The 20,891-nt window shown below is 41.1% G+C and overlaps 1 protein-coding gene across 6 annotated transcripts in view; it reads left to right on the top strand.

Moving 5' to 3' along the window:
• The window catches only part of CDK5RAP2 (CDK5 regulatory subunit associated protein 2), a 157,200-nt gene that overhangs the window by 3,868 nt on the left and 132,441 nt on the right, over positions 1 to 20,891 (top strand). For all 6 annotated transcript variants that reach the window (XM_023755935.1, XM_014457880.2, XM_023755934.1 and 3 more), the window contains exons 2-4: positions 3,994 to 4,061; positions 7,173 to 7,240; positions 19,260 to 19,370. In XM_023755935.1, coding sequence (XP_023611703.1) covers positions 3,994 to 4,061; positions 7,173 to 7,240; positions 19,260 to 19,370 — 247 coding nt within the window. The remainder of the gene's footprint in view (positions 1 to 3,993; positions 4,062 to 7,172; positions 7,241 to 19,259; positions 19,371 to 20,891) is intronic.

Here is a 20,891-nt window from a genome sequence, read left to right as displayed (position 1 = left end):
AGTATTTGCCTATTGGAAACTTGTCTAAACTAAATTCTTTGGCTTTGTCAACCATGATTGATCTTGGCTTGAGTAATTGATGGGCCAGTTTAGTCAGTGGGAGTCATTCAATGGCTGTGGTGGGGAGCACCCCAGATTGGGAATGTAGAGACCCAGGGGTGGGCAAACTTTTTGACTCGAGGGCCCCATTTGAAATGAATAAAACTAAAAAAAAAAAAAAGACCGTACCCTTTTATGTAATGATGTTTACTTTGAATTTATATTAGTTTACATAAAAGGGTACGGTCTTTTTTTTTTTTTTAGTTTTATTCATTTCAAACGGGCCGGATCCGGCCCGCGGGCCGTAGTTTGCCCACGGCTGGACTAGACTGTAGGATGAGCTTAACCAGTAACTAGTGGGCCGTTGGGCCGCCATCTGTGAAAGGTGCTTATTGAACTTGATTTTAACTTTTAAGAAAATTCAGTTTAGAAAATGGAGTTTGTCCTTCTAGTGATGCTTATTAGAGGAAATTGAGAATTATAGAAAATTAAAGGAGGCAAGTATCTCTCATTTCCACAAATGATGATTTTAAATATTTCCCTTGTCTTGTTATATATTTATAGCCCACCTAATTTCCAAGAAGGATTAGTGGTGACTTTAGTATATATGTATTTTTTTAAATAACTGAGGACATATTCTAAAGGTTTTTTTCAGTTGTCTTTAATTTTTTTTTAAATTCTTTATTGATTAAAGTATTACATATATCTCCTTTTTCCCCCATTGACCTCTCCCCGGCCACTCCCACCCCCCAGCACATTCCCTCACCCCCTAGTGTCTGTGTCCATTGGTTATGCTTATATGCATGCATATAAGTCCTTTGGTTGATCTCTTACCGCCTCCCCCTACTACCCTGCCTTCCCTCTGAAGTTTGATGGTCTGTTTGATGCTTCTCTGTTTCTGGACCTATTTTTGTTCATCAGTTTATGTTGTTTATGATATTCCATAAATGAGTGAGATAATGTGATATTTATCTTTCTCCAACTGGCTTATTTCGTTTAGCATAATGCTCTCCAGTTCCATCCATGCTGTTGCAAATGATAATAGTTCCTTCTTTTTTACAGCAGCATAGTATTCCACTGTGTAGATGTACCACAGTTTTTTAATCCACTATCTGCTGATGGGCACTTAGGCTGTTTCCAAATCTTAGCTACAGTAAATTGTGCTGCTATGAACTTAAGGGTGCATATATCCTTTTTGATTGGTGTTTCTGATTTCTTGGGATATATTCCTAGAAGTGGGATAACTGGGTCAAATGGGAGTCCAATTTTTAATTTTTTGAGGAAATGCCATACTGTTTTCCACAGTGGCTGCACTAGTCTGCATTCCCACCAGCAGTGCATGAGGGTCCCTTTTTCTCCACATCTTCTCCAGCACTTGTCATTTGTTGATTTCTTGATGATAGCCATTCTGACAGGTGTGAGATGGTACCTCATTGTCATTTTGATTTGCATCTCTCGGATGATTAGTGACTTTGAGCATATTTTCGTATGTCTCTTGGCCTTCTGTATTACACAGCCCCAATATATTATGGTATAACCTACACTCCCCTTTCGAAAAGTGTCTAGTTAGGTTCTTTGCCCATTTTTTTAATTGAATTGTTTTATCTTCCTTTTGTTAAATTGTATGAGTTCCCTGTAAATTTTGGAGATTAAACCCTTATCGGTGATTGTGCCGTGTCCATCACTGGCAGGTTTGGTGAGTCTGAGGAGGGGCGGTGAAGGATTAAAGAAGACAGACAAGAGAATACAGCGGGGTCTCGGACGCTGCTTCTCTGATGGAGAGACAGTGCCGAGGCCAGTCTTTATTTTATAGTCAGAGCACACAAAGCAAAACAAGAGAAGTGGTCAACATGTTTACAATGTTCTTGTGAGTTTCACCTTGTTTTGGCAGCACTTACTGCACCTCCCACAACCCATTAGCTACCTAGGAAGGAACTAGGGAGGACTGTAAGGTCAAGCTTAATTATGCTCGGAGAGCTTGCCCTCCAAGCTGGGACTTGTTTGTGGCCCTGCCACAGGTCAGTCCGAGGCTTACCCCTATAGCTGCTCCCTGCAGGTGATAACATTGGCAAATATGTTCTCCCATGCAGTGGGCTTTCTTGTTGTTTTGCTGATGGTTTCTTTTGCTGTGCAGAAGCTTTTTATTTTGATGTAGTCCCATTTGTTTATTTTCTCCTTAGTCTCCATTGCCCTAGGAGCTGTATCTGTAAAGATATTGTTACCACATATGTCTGATATTTTGCTGCCTGTGGAGTCTTCTAAGATTTTTATGGTTTCCCATCTTACGTTTAAGTCCTTTATCCATTTTGAGTTTATTTTTGTGTATGTTGTAAGTTGGTGGTCTAGTTTCATTTTTTTTGCATGTATCTGACCAATTTTCCGAACACCATTTATTGAAGAGACTGTCTTGATTCCATTGTATGCTCTTGCCTCCTTTGTCAAATATTAATTGAGCATAATGGCTTGGGTCGATTTCTGGGTTCTCTGTTCTGTTCCATTGGTCTATATGTCTGTTCTTGTGCCAGTACCAGGCTGTTTTGAGAATAGTGGCTTTGTAATATAGCTTGAAATTTGTATTGAGATCCCTCCTAATTTGTTCTTCTTTCTCAGGATTGCTGCGGCTATTTGGGGTCTTTTTTTATTCCATATGAATTTTTGGAGAGTTTGTCTAGGTCTGTGAAATATGCCGTTGGTATTTTAATGGTGAGTGCATTGAATCTATAGATTTTTTCAGTTGTCGTTATAGCAGACACATTTTGTGTAAATCATTCTCTTGATGTTGAATTTTATGACACCCATTTTTTTTTTTTTGCTTGGCGCTCTTCTTGGAGGTGTATGCCAGCTTTAAGTTGGGTGATCAGGCAGAATTGTCTTTGGAACAGAATGGATTCTGATTTAGAGATCTGGAAAGAACAATCTGCCAAGAAGCCAAGCTGGGCTTCCATCAAGTCCTAGGTTACAGCGTGGGGCAGGGATGCGTCATTGTGGACTGGACACAAAAGGCTTGGATTCTGGACTTGGATCTGTACTTAACTACCATGCCACCCTGGATAGGCCACTGAGTTATCTGGATCTTAGCGCCTTTCTTTGAAAAATACATGGACCCTCAGGGAACTGGGTAGCTCCCATGTCAGTAAATTATGAAGCACAGTATGTTTCTAGGTGACAGTGGTATTTCGCTTCCGTTTGTGGGGTGCCTCCAATATGAAGATACCTTGTTGGGCACTGTGTCTTGTTTAATTGTCAGCTACTCTCTGAAATGGCTGCTGTTCTCCTTTCACAATGAAAGAAGCAAAGCCTGGAGGGGCATGTGGCAGAGCTTAGAATAGAATCCAGGGTAATATCCTTTGTGTTAAACCACTCCTCCTATTTTGCTTAGTTTTCTGACAATGTCTCCAGGTCTTCACTGACCCTATTTTTATAATTCACCTAGTAAAACTTCTTGGATCAGTGAATTTTGTATTTTTGTACGATGTTCTTAAAGCATCTGAATTGGTGCCTGATTCTTGGAAGCTTAATTTTTGGTTGTGACAGGTATATTAATAATAGTAATGACAAAACCAACAGATGCCACTTACTGAGTGTTTACTATGTGCTGTGTGTTCATAGACGTTCACTCATTTAATCTTTACAGCTAGAGGGTGGTATTCCCATGTAACAGATTGAGTGAGACTCAGAAACTTAACTCGCTTATATTTGATTCAGTGCCTCTGCCCCTGCTACATATATGGCACACAGAATACTTGTATGAGCGAATGAATGAATGAATGACCAACCAACCTTACTGAAGGTCACTCAGCTATTGAGTTCTTAACCTCTGCACTGCATGCCTCCCAGGTGGCTCAGCTGTGTGTCCCTCCGTGGTCGTGGCCTGGTGATTGTCATGTGCAGACTGTCTTAACGGTCTCCGTGTTCAAACACTAACTCATCTCTTGTGCACATGTTTTCTCTTAGTGGCCTTGTCCCAAAGTTACCAGATGACCTGGAAGGTATCAGCCCCATTGCTGGTTTGGGAAATGGAGGTAAGTACACAAAATTGGGCATTCTCTTGAGTAAGAACAAGGGATGTAGATACCAGACCATGAGGGCCTTGAGGCCTTGAGCCTGGGGCTGGGCTCTGATGTCTCTGGGCCCAGAGCCTACTCTGGCCTGGCTAGGTGCTCAGAGTAGGTGCTCAGTATTTTATGTATGTATTGATTTGTTATTCACCTCCTTTCATAAACATGGGACTAGAGGAATTGATGTCCTTCAGGCCGTATTTCATGAGTTTTTTTTTTTTTTTAATCCTCACCCGAGGACATGTTTTTCATTGCTTCTAGAGAGAGAGGAAGGAAGAGGAAGAGAGAGAAACATCGATCGGTTGCCTCACACACATGCCCTGACTGGGGATCGAACTCACAACTTGGATATGTGCCCTGACCGGGAATTGAATCCTTGACCCTACGGTGCATGGGACGGCGCTCTAACCATGGAGCACACCGGCCAGGGCGAGTTTTCCTTTTTGCTACCATGCTTGTAGGGATTCAGTCTGTGTTTGCTAAACTGAATGACTGTGTGGAGGCTGGATGTTGAATCGGTGACTAGTCAGACAAGGAAGGTCTGTTGGTCCCACTGCTGAGTGGCTGGAGGCTGAGGAGAGCTCCTATCTGAACTTAGTGTGCCAAGGCCTTCCTGGCAGGCTGCTGGGTCCCATCTGCCAGCGGAGGCCCAGCATTCCTACCCGGGCCTGCCCTTTGGAGACAAATAGCTGGTTAGACCACAGGAGACGGTGCCGAGTAAATACGCAGTCTATTGTGGTGGAGCCCATTATGAGGAGACTTTCTGCTTTGCAGTGTGGATTTTGCTAAGCATTCTTCATAATTTTTGTTTCTGAAAAAATTCAAGCTATCATAAGTATCTGTGGGAAGTGCTAATAATTTGACTTGCTGAAATATCTCAGGGAGATATTTTGATTTGCATTTTATTCTCTTCTCCAAAGTGATGAGATAGTGCAAAAGGGAGAAGTTTTTAGAGCAGGTCATATAAATGTCACAGGGTTTATTTCTGGAGAATACTTTAGCTTATTGGCCACCCTTAGGTTTTCCTTCAAAATATGTTAACTTTTAACACAAATCCAATAATTCTGGCTTCTGCTTTCCCTGCCCACAGGTAGTTAGAAGCAGAAAATTGGTAGGCCTGCTCCTTAATGCAGCCCATGTGTACATCTGCTTCATGTCAGGCTCTGGGCTAAGCACTGGCATTCAACCTTGAACAGGTTATAGTCAAGCCGAGAAGACAGACAATTAAATAAAGAATAGTTATGATAAATCATATGACAGATGTAACGAGCAGAGGTGCTGTGAGAGAGGTAAGAGGGAATTTACCCTGGAACTGGAGGAGTTGGGTCAGGCAAGAGTTTCCCAAGAAACTGATATTGGAGCAAAGACTTGAAGAATGAATGGCTCAGACACCATGCCCACTCACACCTCTGGGCCTTTGCATGGGACGCTGCTTTTCCTTTTGCTCCCTCATCTGCTTGCTGCCTCTTTAAGACTGAGCTTGAAGCTCATTGCCTTCCCTGGCTCTCCGCAGGCTGACTTAGGTGTGCTTTCCTTTCTGAAACTTACATGTTTAATTTTATTTCATTGATTCGTGTCGGCTGCTTTAAAAATACCCAGAATTAGATAACTTCTGCCACCCTGGTCTAAGCCACTGTGATCTCTGGCTTAGACTGTGCCTGTATTCTCCTAACTGGTCTTGTTCCTCAGCTCCTTTCAGTCTGTTCTCAGTGAGGCAGCCAGAGGGAGCATATGGAAGCCAGAGTCCCATCGTGTTACTCCTTAGCTCAGAATCCTCTGTTGCTCTCGGAGTCCTGAGAAGAGCCTACGAGGCCATCCACAGCCTGTCCCCCAGTACTTTGCTCACCTCCTTTCTGCCCCTCTTAGTCCATTGGCATCACGGCTGGTCCTCAGACCCGCTAGACATGCTCCCCTCTCAGACTTCTCTCTTTGCCCTTCCCTCACGTCTGCCCAGTGAGACCTTCCCTAATTTAACCACCTTACTTAAAATTGCAACCCTTACCCCACCCTTGGTATTTCTCATCCTTATCCACTTTATTTTTCTCCACAGTATTTATCACATTTTAACATACTGTGTAATTGCCCTATTATTTTTTTGTCTATCTCTTCTTTCCAGAATATCAGCTCCATTTGTTTGTTCGTTTCCTAATATAGCCACATCTAGAACGAGGCCTAGCAGAGCAGAGGCCTGCCATGCATATTTGTTGGAAGAATGCTTTCATTCTCAACACCCATCTACTCAGCAGCTAAAAAGTGCCACGCCCTTTGTGCAGCATAATAGTTTGTGTCCCTCTCTGTCTTGCTCACTAGATTGGAGATCTCTCGGGCCCAGCATCAGTGTCTCCTTCACTGTTGTTTCCCCAGCACCTAGTATGGTGCTTGGCACAGAGTAGGGGTGTAATAAATGTTTGGTGAATTAAAGAAGCTGTGGAAAAATTTGGGTATTGGCAAAGTCTTTAATCATTCCAAAGCAGGGCTTGGCAGTTTCCGACCCACAACCTGCTTTTGAAAATAAGCTTTATTGGAACAGCTTCTTTATTGGTTTATGAATTGTCTGTGGTTCTTTTTGTGCTGCAACAGAAGAGTTAGTAATGTAACTGTCTTATATTTGTAAAATAGTTTAGGCTTCATATATGACCTACAAAGCCTAAAATATTTGTTGTCTGCTGTCTTAAACATTTTGCCCACCCCTGCTCTCAAGTCAGTTGGATATGCTTTGTTTTAGTTGCTGACATGTGAGATATCATCCTGGTCAGCAGAATAATTTTATGACAGTCAGTAAGGAAGTACATATCAGGACGTTGCTGCTTTGCCACATGCCCAGTGCATTTTCTGGTTCATCCTCTGACACACACATTGTTACATTGGGCTAGTTTAAGTAATTTGTAAATTTTTGAAATCTAATGGTTTAGAGCTTTCCCTGGACTCAACTCAGTAAATCACAGCAGACAGAAAGTACCAGCAGAATATACTGTGGAAGCTATTTACGTTTTTTTTTCTCTGGGCTCTGTCCCCTAATAGGGATGCTGGGTGATTTGCATACCATGATGTTTTGTCTACTTTACCTTTTTATAGTGCTCCCAAAGGTGTCAGAAGAAACGGTGTCTCCCACAAGGGCACGGAACATGAAGGACTTTGAAAATGTAAGTGGAGACGCCAAGTTACCAGCCCGAACAAATCATGCCTGCTGCTGCTGTCTAAGTAGACCCAGGAGGGAGCTGTATTTCTTGACAGGTGTCTAAGTTGGGTAATGCCAGGGTTGGAGGAATGCCGTGTCTCTGTGAGACTGTTGCATACCTAGGCAATCGGCCCTTGACTATGTGGCCAGTTATGGGTTCTAACAGGATCAGCAATTTCCAACTTGGGGGAAGGTGGTGTATTCTGGTGTCCCGACTGTGAGGTTATTACCCTCTTGCACAGTTGAGAGGAGCTCATATTTGTCAAGGGCTTTTTTATGATGTCAGATGCCTTATTTATGGTCCCATTTAATTTTTGCTACAACTCTGTGAGGTATTTTGTATTATCCACATTTTACAGGTAAGGAATCACATAATATTTAAGCGGCAGAGCTGGGATTTGAATCCAGGTTTTTAATGACTCCAAAGCCATTATTCTTTTCACCACATTGGGGTGACTCCTTGCATTTTGTAGGCTTCATCTTTGTTGCTGTTGAATGAAAGTGAGCAACCTGGACCCAGTGCTGTCTGAGGATGGATTACGTGGTGATAGATCTGTCTCCTGTACTTAATGTCTTTTGGCACCGTGTCTTTCATTTGTTAGTGTGTGTGTGTGTGTGTGTGTGTGGGGGGGGGTTGTTGTTAAGTAATGGGAAAATAAGGTTATTTTCCCAATTCCAGATCTTCTTAACAAGTTACCTGTTCAGTGCTCTCATTTATCATAGGAAGAATTAGACCTTCTTCATTTGTAACCAAATGGAACCCATACTGTACAAGATAAAAGAAATTTATCAGAGAGAAGACGGAGGACACAGAGAGAAGGACGTTCCCCAATTGTGTTTCTCTCTCCCCAGTTGTCTGTACAGAACAGAGCGGTACTGTCTCTAGATTTAATTTAGAATACTCATTACTGCTAATAGTTATCTGCAAACCACCAGTGACCAATTGAAGAAATGACTTGTCAGATCTCTAATGGAAACAAGTAATTTCTAAGCTTGGAGTTGTTATAATTTCAACTGTACAACATGATCTATGCTGTGGGGTCTGGGGCCTCAAACGAATGAGATTTGATTATTTCACATTGTGTATAATTAAAATGTGCTCTAATATTAAATGGTGATTCCTGGTTTATCGTAGAGTAATACTAGCTACTGCTTATTGAGCTCTTGTTCTGAGCTGGGCACTTATGTGTTAGGCTCTTCGTATATATTACATTAATATTAAAGCAGCTTTGTAAGATATAGTTATTTAATTTATGAAGGGCACAGTTTTGAATTTTATTTCTAGATGGAAAAATTTAATAGAATCTTAGAATTTTTGTTTCATGCTTTATCGTCTGCCTTTTGATGTGGGATGAATCCAATCCTCTTTATTATATGTAGGAGAAACTGAGACCCAGAGGTGTGACATGGCAAAGCTGTTCTCTAAGGACCACAGCCTCTGGAGCCAGACTGCCTGCTCACCCACTGCTGCTGGGTGACCTTGAGCCAGTCATTTAACAGTTTCTATTTCGTAGTGGAAGCACATGTGCCTACCAAGTTCATCCTGTGTCAGCTGTTGCTCCTCTTATAGTTATTGGTATATATATATTATTGTGATTTTTTCCCCCCTGCTCTGCATGTGACTTAAGTTTCTCTTGCTCAAGTGTGCTCTTGATGACCTAAATACCATTTTTCTTAAAGGTGAAGGAGAGCCTTCTATGCCAATGTTTTAGAATTTATGTGTTTTTTTTTATGACTGTGCTCCTTTGGCTGCTGTTAGGTTTTTATGGCATTAATATTTTTTACTGTAGCATTTTTAAGAGCGAATTCTTCAGTTGAAATTGAAATGACCACACTGTTCTCCGCGTTTCCCTTTTAGGTCTTTATAAGTCACTGAAGATTTTCATCTGGCCTGAGCTACCCAATGCATGACCTCTATGCTGAGGTAGTCTGAACTTTCTGCGGGATGCTTATAGGAAATGCTCTTGGCATCTCAAGCTAATTTTAAAGTCAGCATGCATATTAAAGAGGAGGCAGGAATAATTTTGATTTAAAGGGGAAACTTACGATTCCTCTTCTTCTAGTCTCAGATAACAGGTACCTGAACATCAGGGTCTGTCAGCTAGCATCTAGCAAGACATAGGCCTCCTTCTGGTTTTGCTCAGAGTCCATCTGTTCATTAATGAATATTTTCAGATATATGCCCTATGCCAGGCTGGGCTAGGGACTGGGAATTTGCAGTAGGTTAATACCAGGTACATTTCCCTGTCAAGAGGCTCACAGTCTAGTTGGGGAGATGGAGAGGAAAACAGTGCAGTGATAGAGGTAAATACAGGGTGCTGTGGGGCACAGAGGATGGGCCCTGAACCTGACCTGGGGGTTCAGGGCAGCCTCCCTGGAAGAGGTGTTCCTTGAGTTGGGTGTTCAGAGACAGGGAGGGATTAGCCAAGGCAGGAGAACTGGGGGAGCATCCAGACACAAGGACTCACTTGGGCAAATGTAGAGAGAGGCATGGAAGGGTGTGATGAGTTTAGAGAACTCTAAGTTCCCTTTGCTGGAAGGAGCCTCTGTGAAGGGGCCTGAGAGAAGTGAGGCCATTGAAGCGGGCAGGGGTCAGATTCTGTCTGTTACACTGCTTAGTTTGATTTTGTCCTGAAGATGAAGGGGAGCCAATGATGACTTTTAATCCGGGAGGGAAATGACCAAATTACGCTCTCAAAACACCCAGACTGGTGACTGCAGGAAGGAGCAAGGTTGGGGGCAAGATGACCAGTTAAAAGGCTGCTCTGTGTGGTCTCATGGAAAAGAGGATGATGCTGAAGCTAAGGGATGGGGTCACGAGATGTTTAGAAGAAAGTCAGAATTTCAGAGCTAGAGGAATGCCAGGAGTCCCTTCATTTGACACATGAGGACTTTGAAGCCCAGAGAGTGGGAGGGACTTCTTCAGGCTTTGAACTTGGGCCACTCTGCTGTTCTGTGCAAGGCCTCACTCTGCCATGTGAAAACCATGTGCCTTCTTTTGGGTCTTTAAACTGGTAATCCATTAGTACCTTTATTAAATAAAGCTGAAGGTATAGTCACCTCTATGGTAGACCTATGGTTGCTGGCAAATCATTTTGGTCTTCAGTGGGGGCCTGTTTATTTGGACCCAGATTCTGGTTCAGCCTATCCAGTTAGTCCAGTAGCAATTTTTATTCGTATATAGAAGAGTTTAATTCTGGCTTTTTCTGTGACCTTTTTGACAGGGAATGACAGGGGTAGCTTTCCACCTCTGTTAATACTACTGATGGATAGTATTATTTAATGACTGTCTAAAGTTCATAAAGGCTTATTAAAAGGGATGGATTAAACAGTAATCTATATAATCTTTTATTGTTAGATGTTCATATTTCTAATTTTTCGCTATTACAAACAGAGCTGTGATGAATATCCTTATGCACACATATTTTGACAGTTATGTGATTATTTTCTTAGGGTAAATTCTGCTGCTCATGTCTCATACTCAGCTGCCCTGGGGTGCTGGTGTTCTTGTATCCTGGCCCTTGTTCCTTTTTGTTGAAAATTCTTGGTCTTAGCTGAGGCATTTAGTCAAATTTAGTGTTTTATATGAGGTTCACATCTTCAGATTTGCTCTGTAACCTCTATGTTGTGAGTTACTTATTATACCAGGGAATAGCTCCCTTCATCCCTCACCCCTGCCCCATTTTGGGAAAACTTATCCTCAGGAAACAACCCAGTAGAAGGAAAAAGCTCTGTGGGTAAGGTGTTTGTTGCCACATGGTATATAATTGTGAAAAGTTGGGAACAAAGGAATGATTTTACATTTGTTATTTCTTTGGCTTCTTGCAGTAAGTTTGTGATGAAGGTATTTCACAGATGAGGAAGCTGAGATTGGAGAGATTAAATGACTTGCCCATGAGCTTGGTGTGATTGAGAAACTCAAAGCAGGCAGAATTCAAGCCCGGTCTTCTTGATTATAAAGCCTGAACGCTTTCTACTAGATCACATTGACGGCATAGATGCACAGTAGAGAAATGTGAAATAATCGACAGTGAATCAGTTCAGTAGAATTCAGTGTAGTCATTTCAAATGATAATTGTGTAATTCTTCAACAACAATGTAAGACACTAGGGGAAAGCAGTGGAATATCGAAATTCACTTATATTATAATATACTAGAGGCTCGATGCACGAAATTCGTGCAAGGGACTTGCCTCTTGCAGAAGGTCGTCTGGAAGGATGTCCAGAAGGTCGTTCGGCTGTCTGGTCTAATTAGCATATTACACTTTTATTATAGACTAGAGGCCTGGTGCACGAAATTCGTGTGCAGATATGGTCCCTAGGCCTGGCCTGCTATCAGGGCCATCTTCCCCAGCTGCCTGCAGCTGGCCCTGCCCCCTGCTGCCACCCATCTCCGGTTCCCTGTTTGCCATCAGGTGATAGGTGCCTGACGGCCGGGAAATGGACCAAGAGGTGATCAGTGCACCTCATAGTGACTTGTCCAGCGGTCATTCTGGTCATTCTGTTAGGGTCAATTTGCATATTACCCTTTTATTATATAGGATAAAAATGTATAGATAAAAAATTCATGAGTGAAAGCTGAAAAGAATATAACAGAAATTGATCTCATAAGTTGATTTCATTGTATTCCAAGTATTGTTTGAGGTTCAGTTTTAAAGTTCTGTTACTGCTACAGTACTAATTGTTAATAAATAGATGTTTGTCAAGAACAGTTTTCTTGATGATTTGAGGACCAGGGAGAGTATTGGAATCAGAAACTAATTCCAGAGTGTCCTTATTTTCCTAACCTCATTTAGCTGCTACTGGCAAAACCATCATACACGTGGTATAGTTTACCAGAGATGAATTCTGGACAGTAAGAGTCCATGTTTTTTGTGATGTACAGATGAGTGGTCTAACACCTTTTGGATTTTTAAAGAGGATAACAAAATTGTTGGTGACCCAAAGATCTGCTTAACGAGGGCTTGAGTGGAAACGGATTCCTTTTGAAAGCCAGCCTTTGTTTCCTGGTTGCTAGTGCCAGGCTCTGCAGGTGCTTTAACTCATTCGGTTGTCACAACCCCCCTGTGAGGTCATTGATTTTTATCCTCATTTTATAGATGAGCCAACAAAGATGGTAAGTAATGTTTCCAAGGTCACATGGCTCATACGTGGCAGCATTGGAGGTTCAGTTCATTCTGCTGACCCCAGGGCCTTGCTCCTAGCCCAGCTGCCTTGAATTGAAAGGTGATCTGATGGGTGAACTTCAGCTTTGGAGGCCCGGGCTCTTGTAAGCCATTGACACTGATCGCCAGAGTGAGGTCTCTTGCTTAGATTTCAGTGAAGAAGGGCTTGTTTGGAGTTGCTCTGATTCTTTTTCACGTGGTTGATTTTTGTTTTTCCCTGTTTGGTGAAGCTTTAGGCTTAGTCAAGGCTCTTGATAGGGAGTGAGAGTGGGAGGAAGCCAAAAGGACTGAGTAGCAGCTCTTTCAAAGTGGGGCCCTGTCCAGCTTCAGAAAGCACCACCCGTGACCATGCTGGATGTTTCCCCTTGCAGAGGCTGTATTTCCACAACAACACTGGGCTTCTGAAGGCGGGAATGTGGCAAGCACAGCCCTTGCATTAGCTTACTTTTGAGCATTACATTTCTGAGTCATATTTGGTGGGTTTTCTATTTTGAGGTATTTATTCCTACTGTATGGTAAGCTGTTTTCAGTTTTTCCAGCTCAAGTTTAAAAAAAATTTTTGAACTTGATCTCATAAAGGGAGAAGGAAAAATGAGAAGACTATTAATATGTTTTAAGTTCTTATGCTGTGCTGGGCATAATACTGAGCAATGAAATTAATTTCTTCTAATCCTTATAATAGCTCTCCGAAATGGGCATTATTATAATCCCATTTGTATAGATAAAGGAACTGAGGCAAAGGGGAAAATGAACATGACTAAAGTCATACAGCTAGTAAGGTAGTAAGGATTGCATTTATTTATTAATTTATTCATTTAGCAAATGTTGGTTGAACTCTACTGTGTTCTAGGGACTGTGCTAAAACCTCAGGGCCATAAATAGATAAGGTCCATGCCCTCAAGAAGTGGATTATCCTATATAATAAAAGCCTAATATGCAAATTGACTGAACAGCGGAATGACCGTTTGGCAGGGGGTAGGGGCTGGCGAACGGGTGGTGCCAGGCCAGCCAAGGTGTGTGCCAGCGGGCAGAGAGAGGGGACAGCTATTGGTGGGCTGTGATCGGTGGGTGGTGGCGACCGGCGGTGGAGGGGTGATGGGGGGGTGGGGCTGGCTGCTTGCCATCGGTGCCGTCCCCCGATCTGCCTGCCCATTGCCTCCTACAGAGGGAGGCCAGACTGTGGCTAAGCCGTCAGTTGGACATCCCCTGAGGGCTCCTGGACTGCGAGAGGGCGCAGGCCGGGCTGAGGGGACCCCCCCTCCAGTGCACGAATTTTCATTATAGTATTCATATAATAAGCATAATAAATAATAAATGTGTTAGTAAATAAGGTGAATATAGATTGTGAAAAGTTCTGGCAAGAAAATAAGAATTAGGTGTCAGAGCATGACTTGGAGGTGATAGAGATGGGGACCACTTTAGATTGGATAGTTAGGAAAGGCCCCTCTGAATTGTTGACATTTGAGCTGAGATGGAAAGGATGAGACTGAGCCACCCTGGCAAGTGCTGTGGAAGAGCTGTGCAGACAGACAGATGGGCTGGGCTTATCTGAAGCCCAGAAAGGAGGCCAGTGAGGCTGCAACACTGAGCAAGGAGAGGATGCATGCAATGAGCCTAGAGAGACAGGCCGGAGCCAGGTCATACAGCGCTTTGTGGCCATGGCAGGGAGTTCTTGTCTGAAAGTGGAGAAAAACACAGTGGAGTGATGTGAACCAGATCTGTCTGACTCTGATGCCTTCTTGCATTGCACTTCTTCAAGAAATTCTTAAATATGTGTGTTCACCCATTCAGCCATTGAGTATTTAGTAAAACCATCTCTTATGTTTTAGACTAGAATGCACATGAAGATATAGTTCCTGATGTCTTAGAGATGGTTTGGGTAGAAAGGCAAATAACCAGCTCGTACAAAGCCCTGTGATAACTGTTATGATGAAGAAAGTGGAGGGTATATGGAAATATTTAGAAGGGTTCCCAGTTCAGCCTGGTGGGGGTGGTCAGAGAAAACTTGATGAGGGAAGTGCAGAGAACTAGACTGGCATTGTTGTTGAATAGATAGTGCCTGTATGTCTTCTGGGCCAGTCTGGCATTGGCAATGAGCTTCTGAGGCTTATTTACCTTTCTCCTATTTTTTAAGAAAATGTCTTTACCTATGAATAGGACAAATATTTTTTCAAGTGGTGTTAAGAATTTCAGCAGTGTGTACAATGTGGGCATTCTGAGCAAGCTCCATAAATATTTTATTGGTAGCTGAGTAACAGAATAAGGTTTCTCTTTATAGGATGCAGCTGGCAGGGTAGACTTTTTTGTTTGAATGAATGTTTTATGTGCTGTTTCCTTACAACATTTAAAAGGAGGCTTTAATGAACCTACCAATTGTTTCTTGTGCTGTTCTTGTTAGCCACAAAATTGTTAACAAGAGGGCCACGGGCAGACAGCTTGAAAATATAATACAGAGTATGCTTATTATTTTCTTTTATCCAGTCATAAAAGTATGTTTATTAAAAAAAGTATTATATGCTATTACCAATTGTTTTTTAAAGTGCTGGAAAAAAACCTGAGTGATATGTGTGGAGATATTAGGCATTCTAGTACAGCTATTAATATTCTGTTATATTTCTTTTTTGTTACTTTAAATTAAACTTATTGAGATATAATTTACGTAAAATTTACCAATTTTGAGTTTTGGATGAGAGTTGGATGTGCTGGATGAGTATACTCTCTTGTAACCTCTGTCATAATGAAGATATAATATGTAAATGTATATAGTTATAATTTTTTAATATGTGTATACTCTTCTCGGTTCATGTGACCATCACCACAATCAGAATATAGAATTAGTTCCATAATGCCCACATGCCTCTTTGTGGTCAAACCTTCTCTTTACCCCAAACCTCTAGCAGCTATTATGTTCTGTCCTTCGTCCCTATAATTTTGCTTTTTCCAGATGTCACATAAATGGAATCATACAGTTTGTAATCTTTTGAGGCTAGCTTCTTTTCCTCAGTGTAATGTCTTTGAAATATATTCATGTTGTGTGTATCACAGTAGCCACGTATTATTCCATCATATGCATGCATACTATTTAGTCTTTCACCCTTTGAAGGACATTTGGATTCTTTCTGTGTTTTGGTGATTGTTAATGAAGCTGCAGTAAACATTCACATACAGGATTTTGTGTGAACATAGGTTCTCATTTCTTTAGGGCAGTGGTCGGCAAACTGTGGAGCCACATGCGGCTCTTTGGCCCCTTGAGTGTGGCTCTTCCACAAAATACCAACTTCTGCGCATGGGCCACGAAGTTTCAGTTGCACTGTACATGCGCGCCCGCACGTGGTATTTTGTGGAAGAGCCACACTCAAGGGGCCAAAGAGCCGCATGTGACTCGCGAGCCGCAGTTTGCTGACCACTGCTTTAGGGTAAATATCTCGGGATGGAATTGCTGAGTAATGTGACGAGTATAGTTTTCCAAACTGTTATCCAGATGGGTTGTGCCATTTTGCGGTCTCATCAGCAGAGTATGAGAACCCCATTTGCTTCACATCCTCATCAGCATTTGATATTATCAATTATAACTTTTTTTTTTAGCTAGGCTAGTAGGTGCATAGTAGTTTTGTAGTTTTAATTTGCATGCATTTTCCTAATGGCTAAAATTGGGTTGTTTGCTTATAGTTACATTTTGAGAGTTATTCATGTTCTGGCTACAGTTTCTATGTTGAATATGTGATTTGTAAATATTTGTCCTAATGTGTTGCTTGTCTTTTCATTCTTTTTTTGAGAGAAAAAGTTTTAAATTTTGATGAAGCCCAGTTTATTGATTAAACATTTTTTTTTTGATGGATGATACCTTCACTGTTATATCTAATAATTCTACTGAGCCCTATGTTTCAAAGATTTGCCCCTATGTATTCTTCTAAAAATTATATAATTTTACCTGGCCTTTTTTGTCATAGATTAATTGACCATATAAGTGTGAGTTTGTTTCTGGGCTCTCTATTCTATTCCGTTGATCTATGTGTCCGTTTTGACTATTAACGCTCTATAGTATAGTTTGAAATCAGGGAGCATAATACCTCCAACTTGGTAATTCTTTCTCAAGATTGCTTTGTCTATTCAGTGTCCTTTGTGATAAATTGTAGGATTCTTTGTTCTGTTCTGTCAAAAATGCCATTGACATTTTGATAGGGATTGCATTGAGTCTATAGATTGCTTTGGGTACTGTGGACATTTTAATGATATTGATTCTTCAAATCCATGAGCATGGTATAGCCTTCTATTTACTTGAGTCTTGTTCAGTTTCTTTCATCAGTGTCTTATAGTTTTCAGAGTACAAGTCTTTTACCTCCTTGGTTAAATTTATTCCTAGGTATTTTATTCTTTATGATGCAATTGTAAATGGGGTTGTTATCTTAATTTGTGATGGTTCATTATTTGTGTATAGAAACACAACATATTTCTGAATATTAATTTTGTATCCTGCAACTTGACTGAATTCATTTATTAGTTGTAATAATTTTTTGGTGGATTCCTTTTTTTTCATTCATTAGAGAGTTAGTTGCAGACATCTTGATAGCACCCTTAATGACTTCAGCATGTATTTCTTACTTAGGACATTCTCTTACAAAATCACACTATTATCTAATATAAAGTTGTTATTCATATTTCCTCAGTTATCTTCACATAGCTTTATCTTTTAAATTCACAATTCACTGTATGATTTCATTGTACTTAGTTGTCATGCCTCTATTACTTCCATTTATTTATTTACTTTTATTTATTAAATTTATTGGAGTCACATTGGTCAGTGTGAACATGCAGGTTTCAGGGGTGGGTTTCTATGTTACAAGGTCTATATATTGCACTATGTGCCTGCTTTTTAAAAAAAAATATTTTTATTGATTTCAGAGAGAAAGGGAGAGGGAGAGATAGCACTACGGTGTCGGGTGAATTTCCCGCCAAAATATAAGATGGCGCGTTAAAATGCCTATATCTTTTGAAGTATGGGTTCGATTGAAATGAAATATTTGGTAATACGCAGTTACAATCGGCCCGAGTTTACACGTTTCCCGCACTCCACCGCAAATCTATATGAACCGAGTTAAAGACGGCTCCCGCAGAGTACGCGCAATTCACACGAGCCGACTTAACTCGTTTCCCGCAACCCAAGTGATAGAAATGTCAATGATGAGAGAAAATCACTTATCGGCTGCCATCTGCTAGCCCCCACTGGGGATCGAGCCTGCAACCTGGGCACATGCCTTGACGGAATCAAACTGTGACCTCCTGGTTCATAGGTTGATGCTCACCACAGAGCCACACCTGCCGGGCAGTACTTCATTTATTTGTAAGAGTTCCCTAACCATTTTTTACTTAAGATTGTCATTAAGATTTTTTTAAAGTTTTATTTTATTGTTTAAAGTATTACATACAGTATTACATATGTCTCCTTTTTCCCCCATTGACCTCCCCCCGGCTAACCCCCCGCCCCCCCTCCCCGCTATATGCCCTCACCCCCTAGTGTCTGTGTCCATTGGCTATGCTTATATGCATGCATACAGGTCCTTTGGTTGATCTCTTATCCCCACCTCCAACCCCTCCCCTGCCTTCCCACTGAAGTTTGACAGTCTGATCGATGCTTCTTTGTCTCTGTATCTATTTTTGTTCATCAGTTTATAATGTTCATTATATTCCACAAATGTCATTAAGATTTTTGAAGAGTCCAGGCCTGTTGTTTTGCAGAAAGTCCTTCAATTTGGATGTATCTGATCAACAACTTTTGATTAGATTCAGGGCAGAAGTATTTTAAGTGAAATTGCTTCCTTTCAGTGATTTATTTCAGGAGGCACGAGATGTCAGTTTGTCTTATCAGGGTGATTTTAACTACAGTTGGCCCTCCATATTTGTGTGTTTTGCATCTGGATTCAACCAACTAAAAATACTTTGGTTGAAAATATTTTTTAAAATATAGGTTATATTCAAATACTACACCACTTTATGTAAAGGGTGAGAGCATTTACTGATTTTGGTTTCCATGGGAGTTCCTGGAACCCATCCTCTGTGGATACTGAGGGACAACTATATATGCTCTTTTAAAAAAAATAGTTTTTATTGATTTGAAAGAGAGAGGAAGAGAGAAGGAGAGAGAACGAAACATTGATTGGCTGCCTCCTACACGCACCCGGATGCATTTGGACCTCGGATCTAGCCCCCAACCTGGGCATGTGCCCTGACCGGGAATTGAACCAGTAACCCTTTGATGCACCAGATGACGTTTAACCAACTGAGCCACACCAGCCAGGGCTGTATATGCTCTTGATTAATGTGGTGTCTGATAGGTTTCTTAATTTTAAATGTACCTTTTCCTTTTGTAATTAGTAAGCCATCTGTGGGGTGATATCTTGAGACCGTGTGAATGAATATCATGCTGTCCAGTGATCTTTCTTCTAAATATTTTAGCATTAATGATTCTAACCTGTGTCAATTATTACTATAGTGGTTGTGTAATGGTGATTTTCTGTTCCTATTATTCTACATTTATTAACTGGATTTATATTGTAAATAACAGATTTCTCTCTTCCTTTCTTTCTTTACTTATTGTCAGTGTGAAATCTTGAATTCTTTCTTTACTTGGTCATTGTTTATTCTGATGCTCAGATTGGTTAGAGGGAACCACTTAGTTCTGGGTTGGTACAATTATAGTAAAGGTAAGCTTTCTCTAGTATGTAACATTTGAATCCATTTGTAGCCTCGGGAGCTCTGAGAATTAATGTAGGTAACATCCCTTTGACCTTATTTTGATAACCCATCTGTGCTTATTTTCCAGCAAATCACTGAATTGAAGAAAGAAAACTTTAACCTAAAGCTTCGCATCTATTTCCTTGAAGAACGAATGCAACAGGAATTTCATGGCCCCACAGAACACATCTATAAAACTGTGAGTGTCCTACTTCTCGCTGCCATCCCTGGTGTCTTTCCTCAAAGTCCTCCAAGCAGAAATTTGATTAATGTTTACGCTCAGAGTTAGCATGAGTAGATGGAGCTGCCTTCATTTAGTTTGAATTGATTATGAGGAGCATAAAGGTAATAGGATGACCTTAATATTAAGCAAAGAGATACAAGATTAATTTTAAAGGAGTCTTTTTCTCTTCCTAAAATTGAACTTCTGATTTTCTATATCTCAGTTGCCTTTTAAAATTTATTTATAATTTAGACAAAGACAGTGAAATGATAGAATGTCTGTGGAATTGCATCTTATTGTTATCAACTAATTTGCCTAACTGTAGGCAAGTCACTTCAGCTCTCTGGGCTTGGTCCAGAGGGGAGTGATAATCACTGTGTCGTAGGGTTCTTAGTGTGGATTAAAATGAGGGGACAGATGAAAAGCCCCAGCACGCAGTCAGTGCTGGCAGTTACCATCATTGTCTCACGGAGGCTTCCATGGGCAGCTGAGAGTTAGGATTGTCAGTGTTTCTGTGATGTGCCTCTTCTGTGTGCTTTATGTGCTTGCTTATAACGAACTGTCAGAAAAAACATCAATTTCCATCTGAAGTCTTGGCCTGCAGGCCTCTGCCTGAAAACAGACCTTGGTTCTGAAAGTTGAAAAAAGAACTTGGCTTTCTTGAAAAGGCATGAGTACAAACAATATTTCAGTGCCCGTTTCTTGGCTTTCTCCGGTAGATTAGCCCTTGGCCTGGGAATTATTCCATTTTTTCTCTTCTGAAGTTTGCACCAGTGGGAACTTTTGAAGGAGGAAAAGGAACTCTGCTTGAGTTTCAGTGGATGAACTTAAATGGGCTTGTCTTGAAGAGGGATTGTACTGTACTTCTGAGGCTTTTCAAGAACTGAAAAGCTCCCTTGTCCCTTAGGACACAATGTTTTTCCTTCATTGTGGGGTGGAAAGACAATGAGGGCGTCCCCTTTTCTGGAAGGAAGTGGTGATGCAATCAAAATGTTAAAGACAAACCAGTAGCCTAAAACATTTTATATGTAAGTATGGTTATCATCTGTCTCAGAACGTGTAGGGTGATAAGAAGCCAAATCGTGTTAATTGCCTTTGCAAGGTCAGGCACTGTCCTGGGCCTTTGTACATCATCACCTTATGTTAATGCTCAAGACAGCCCTTGGCAGCGGGGCTTATCCTCACGTACAGGAGAGGACACTGAAGCTCAGGGAAGATCAGTGACTTGCTTGATGTCATAGCTACTATGTGTGGTGGGTTTGAACCCAGGTCTGCCTACCTCATTGCACCACGCTCTTTCAGCTATTATTTTCCATTGTCTGCTTAGATGACCTGATGTTATTGCAGTTTTATGGCAATTTAAGTTTTTATTTAGTTGTACATGGTTCACAATTTAAAAAGCATAAAAGGTATACACTGAAAGATTTTCTTCTACCCTGTCTTCTGGTCCCCTAGGCCTAACCAATAGTGTTATTTCCTCAGGCAAAGATATTTTAT

This window comes from Myotis lucifugus, unplaced genomic scaffold (assembly GCF_000147115.1).
Source record: "Myotis lucifugus unplaced genomic scaffold, Myoluc2.0 scaffold_87, whole genome shotgun sequence".
Lineage (NCBI taxonomy): Eukaryota > Metazoa > Chordata > Mammalia > Chiroptera > Vespertilionidae > Myotis > Myotis lucifugus.
Note: the sequence above shows the minus strand (reverse complement) of the source record. Positions and strands in the feature narration are given on the sequence as shown.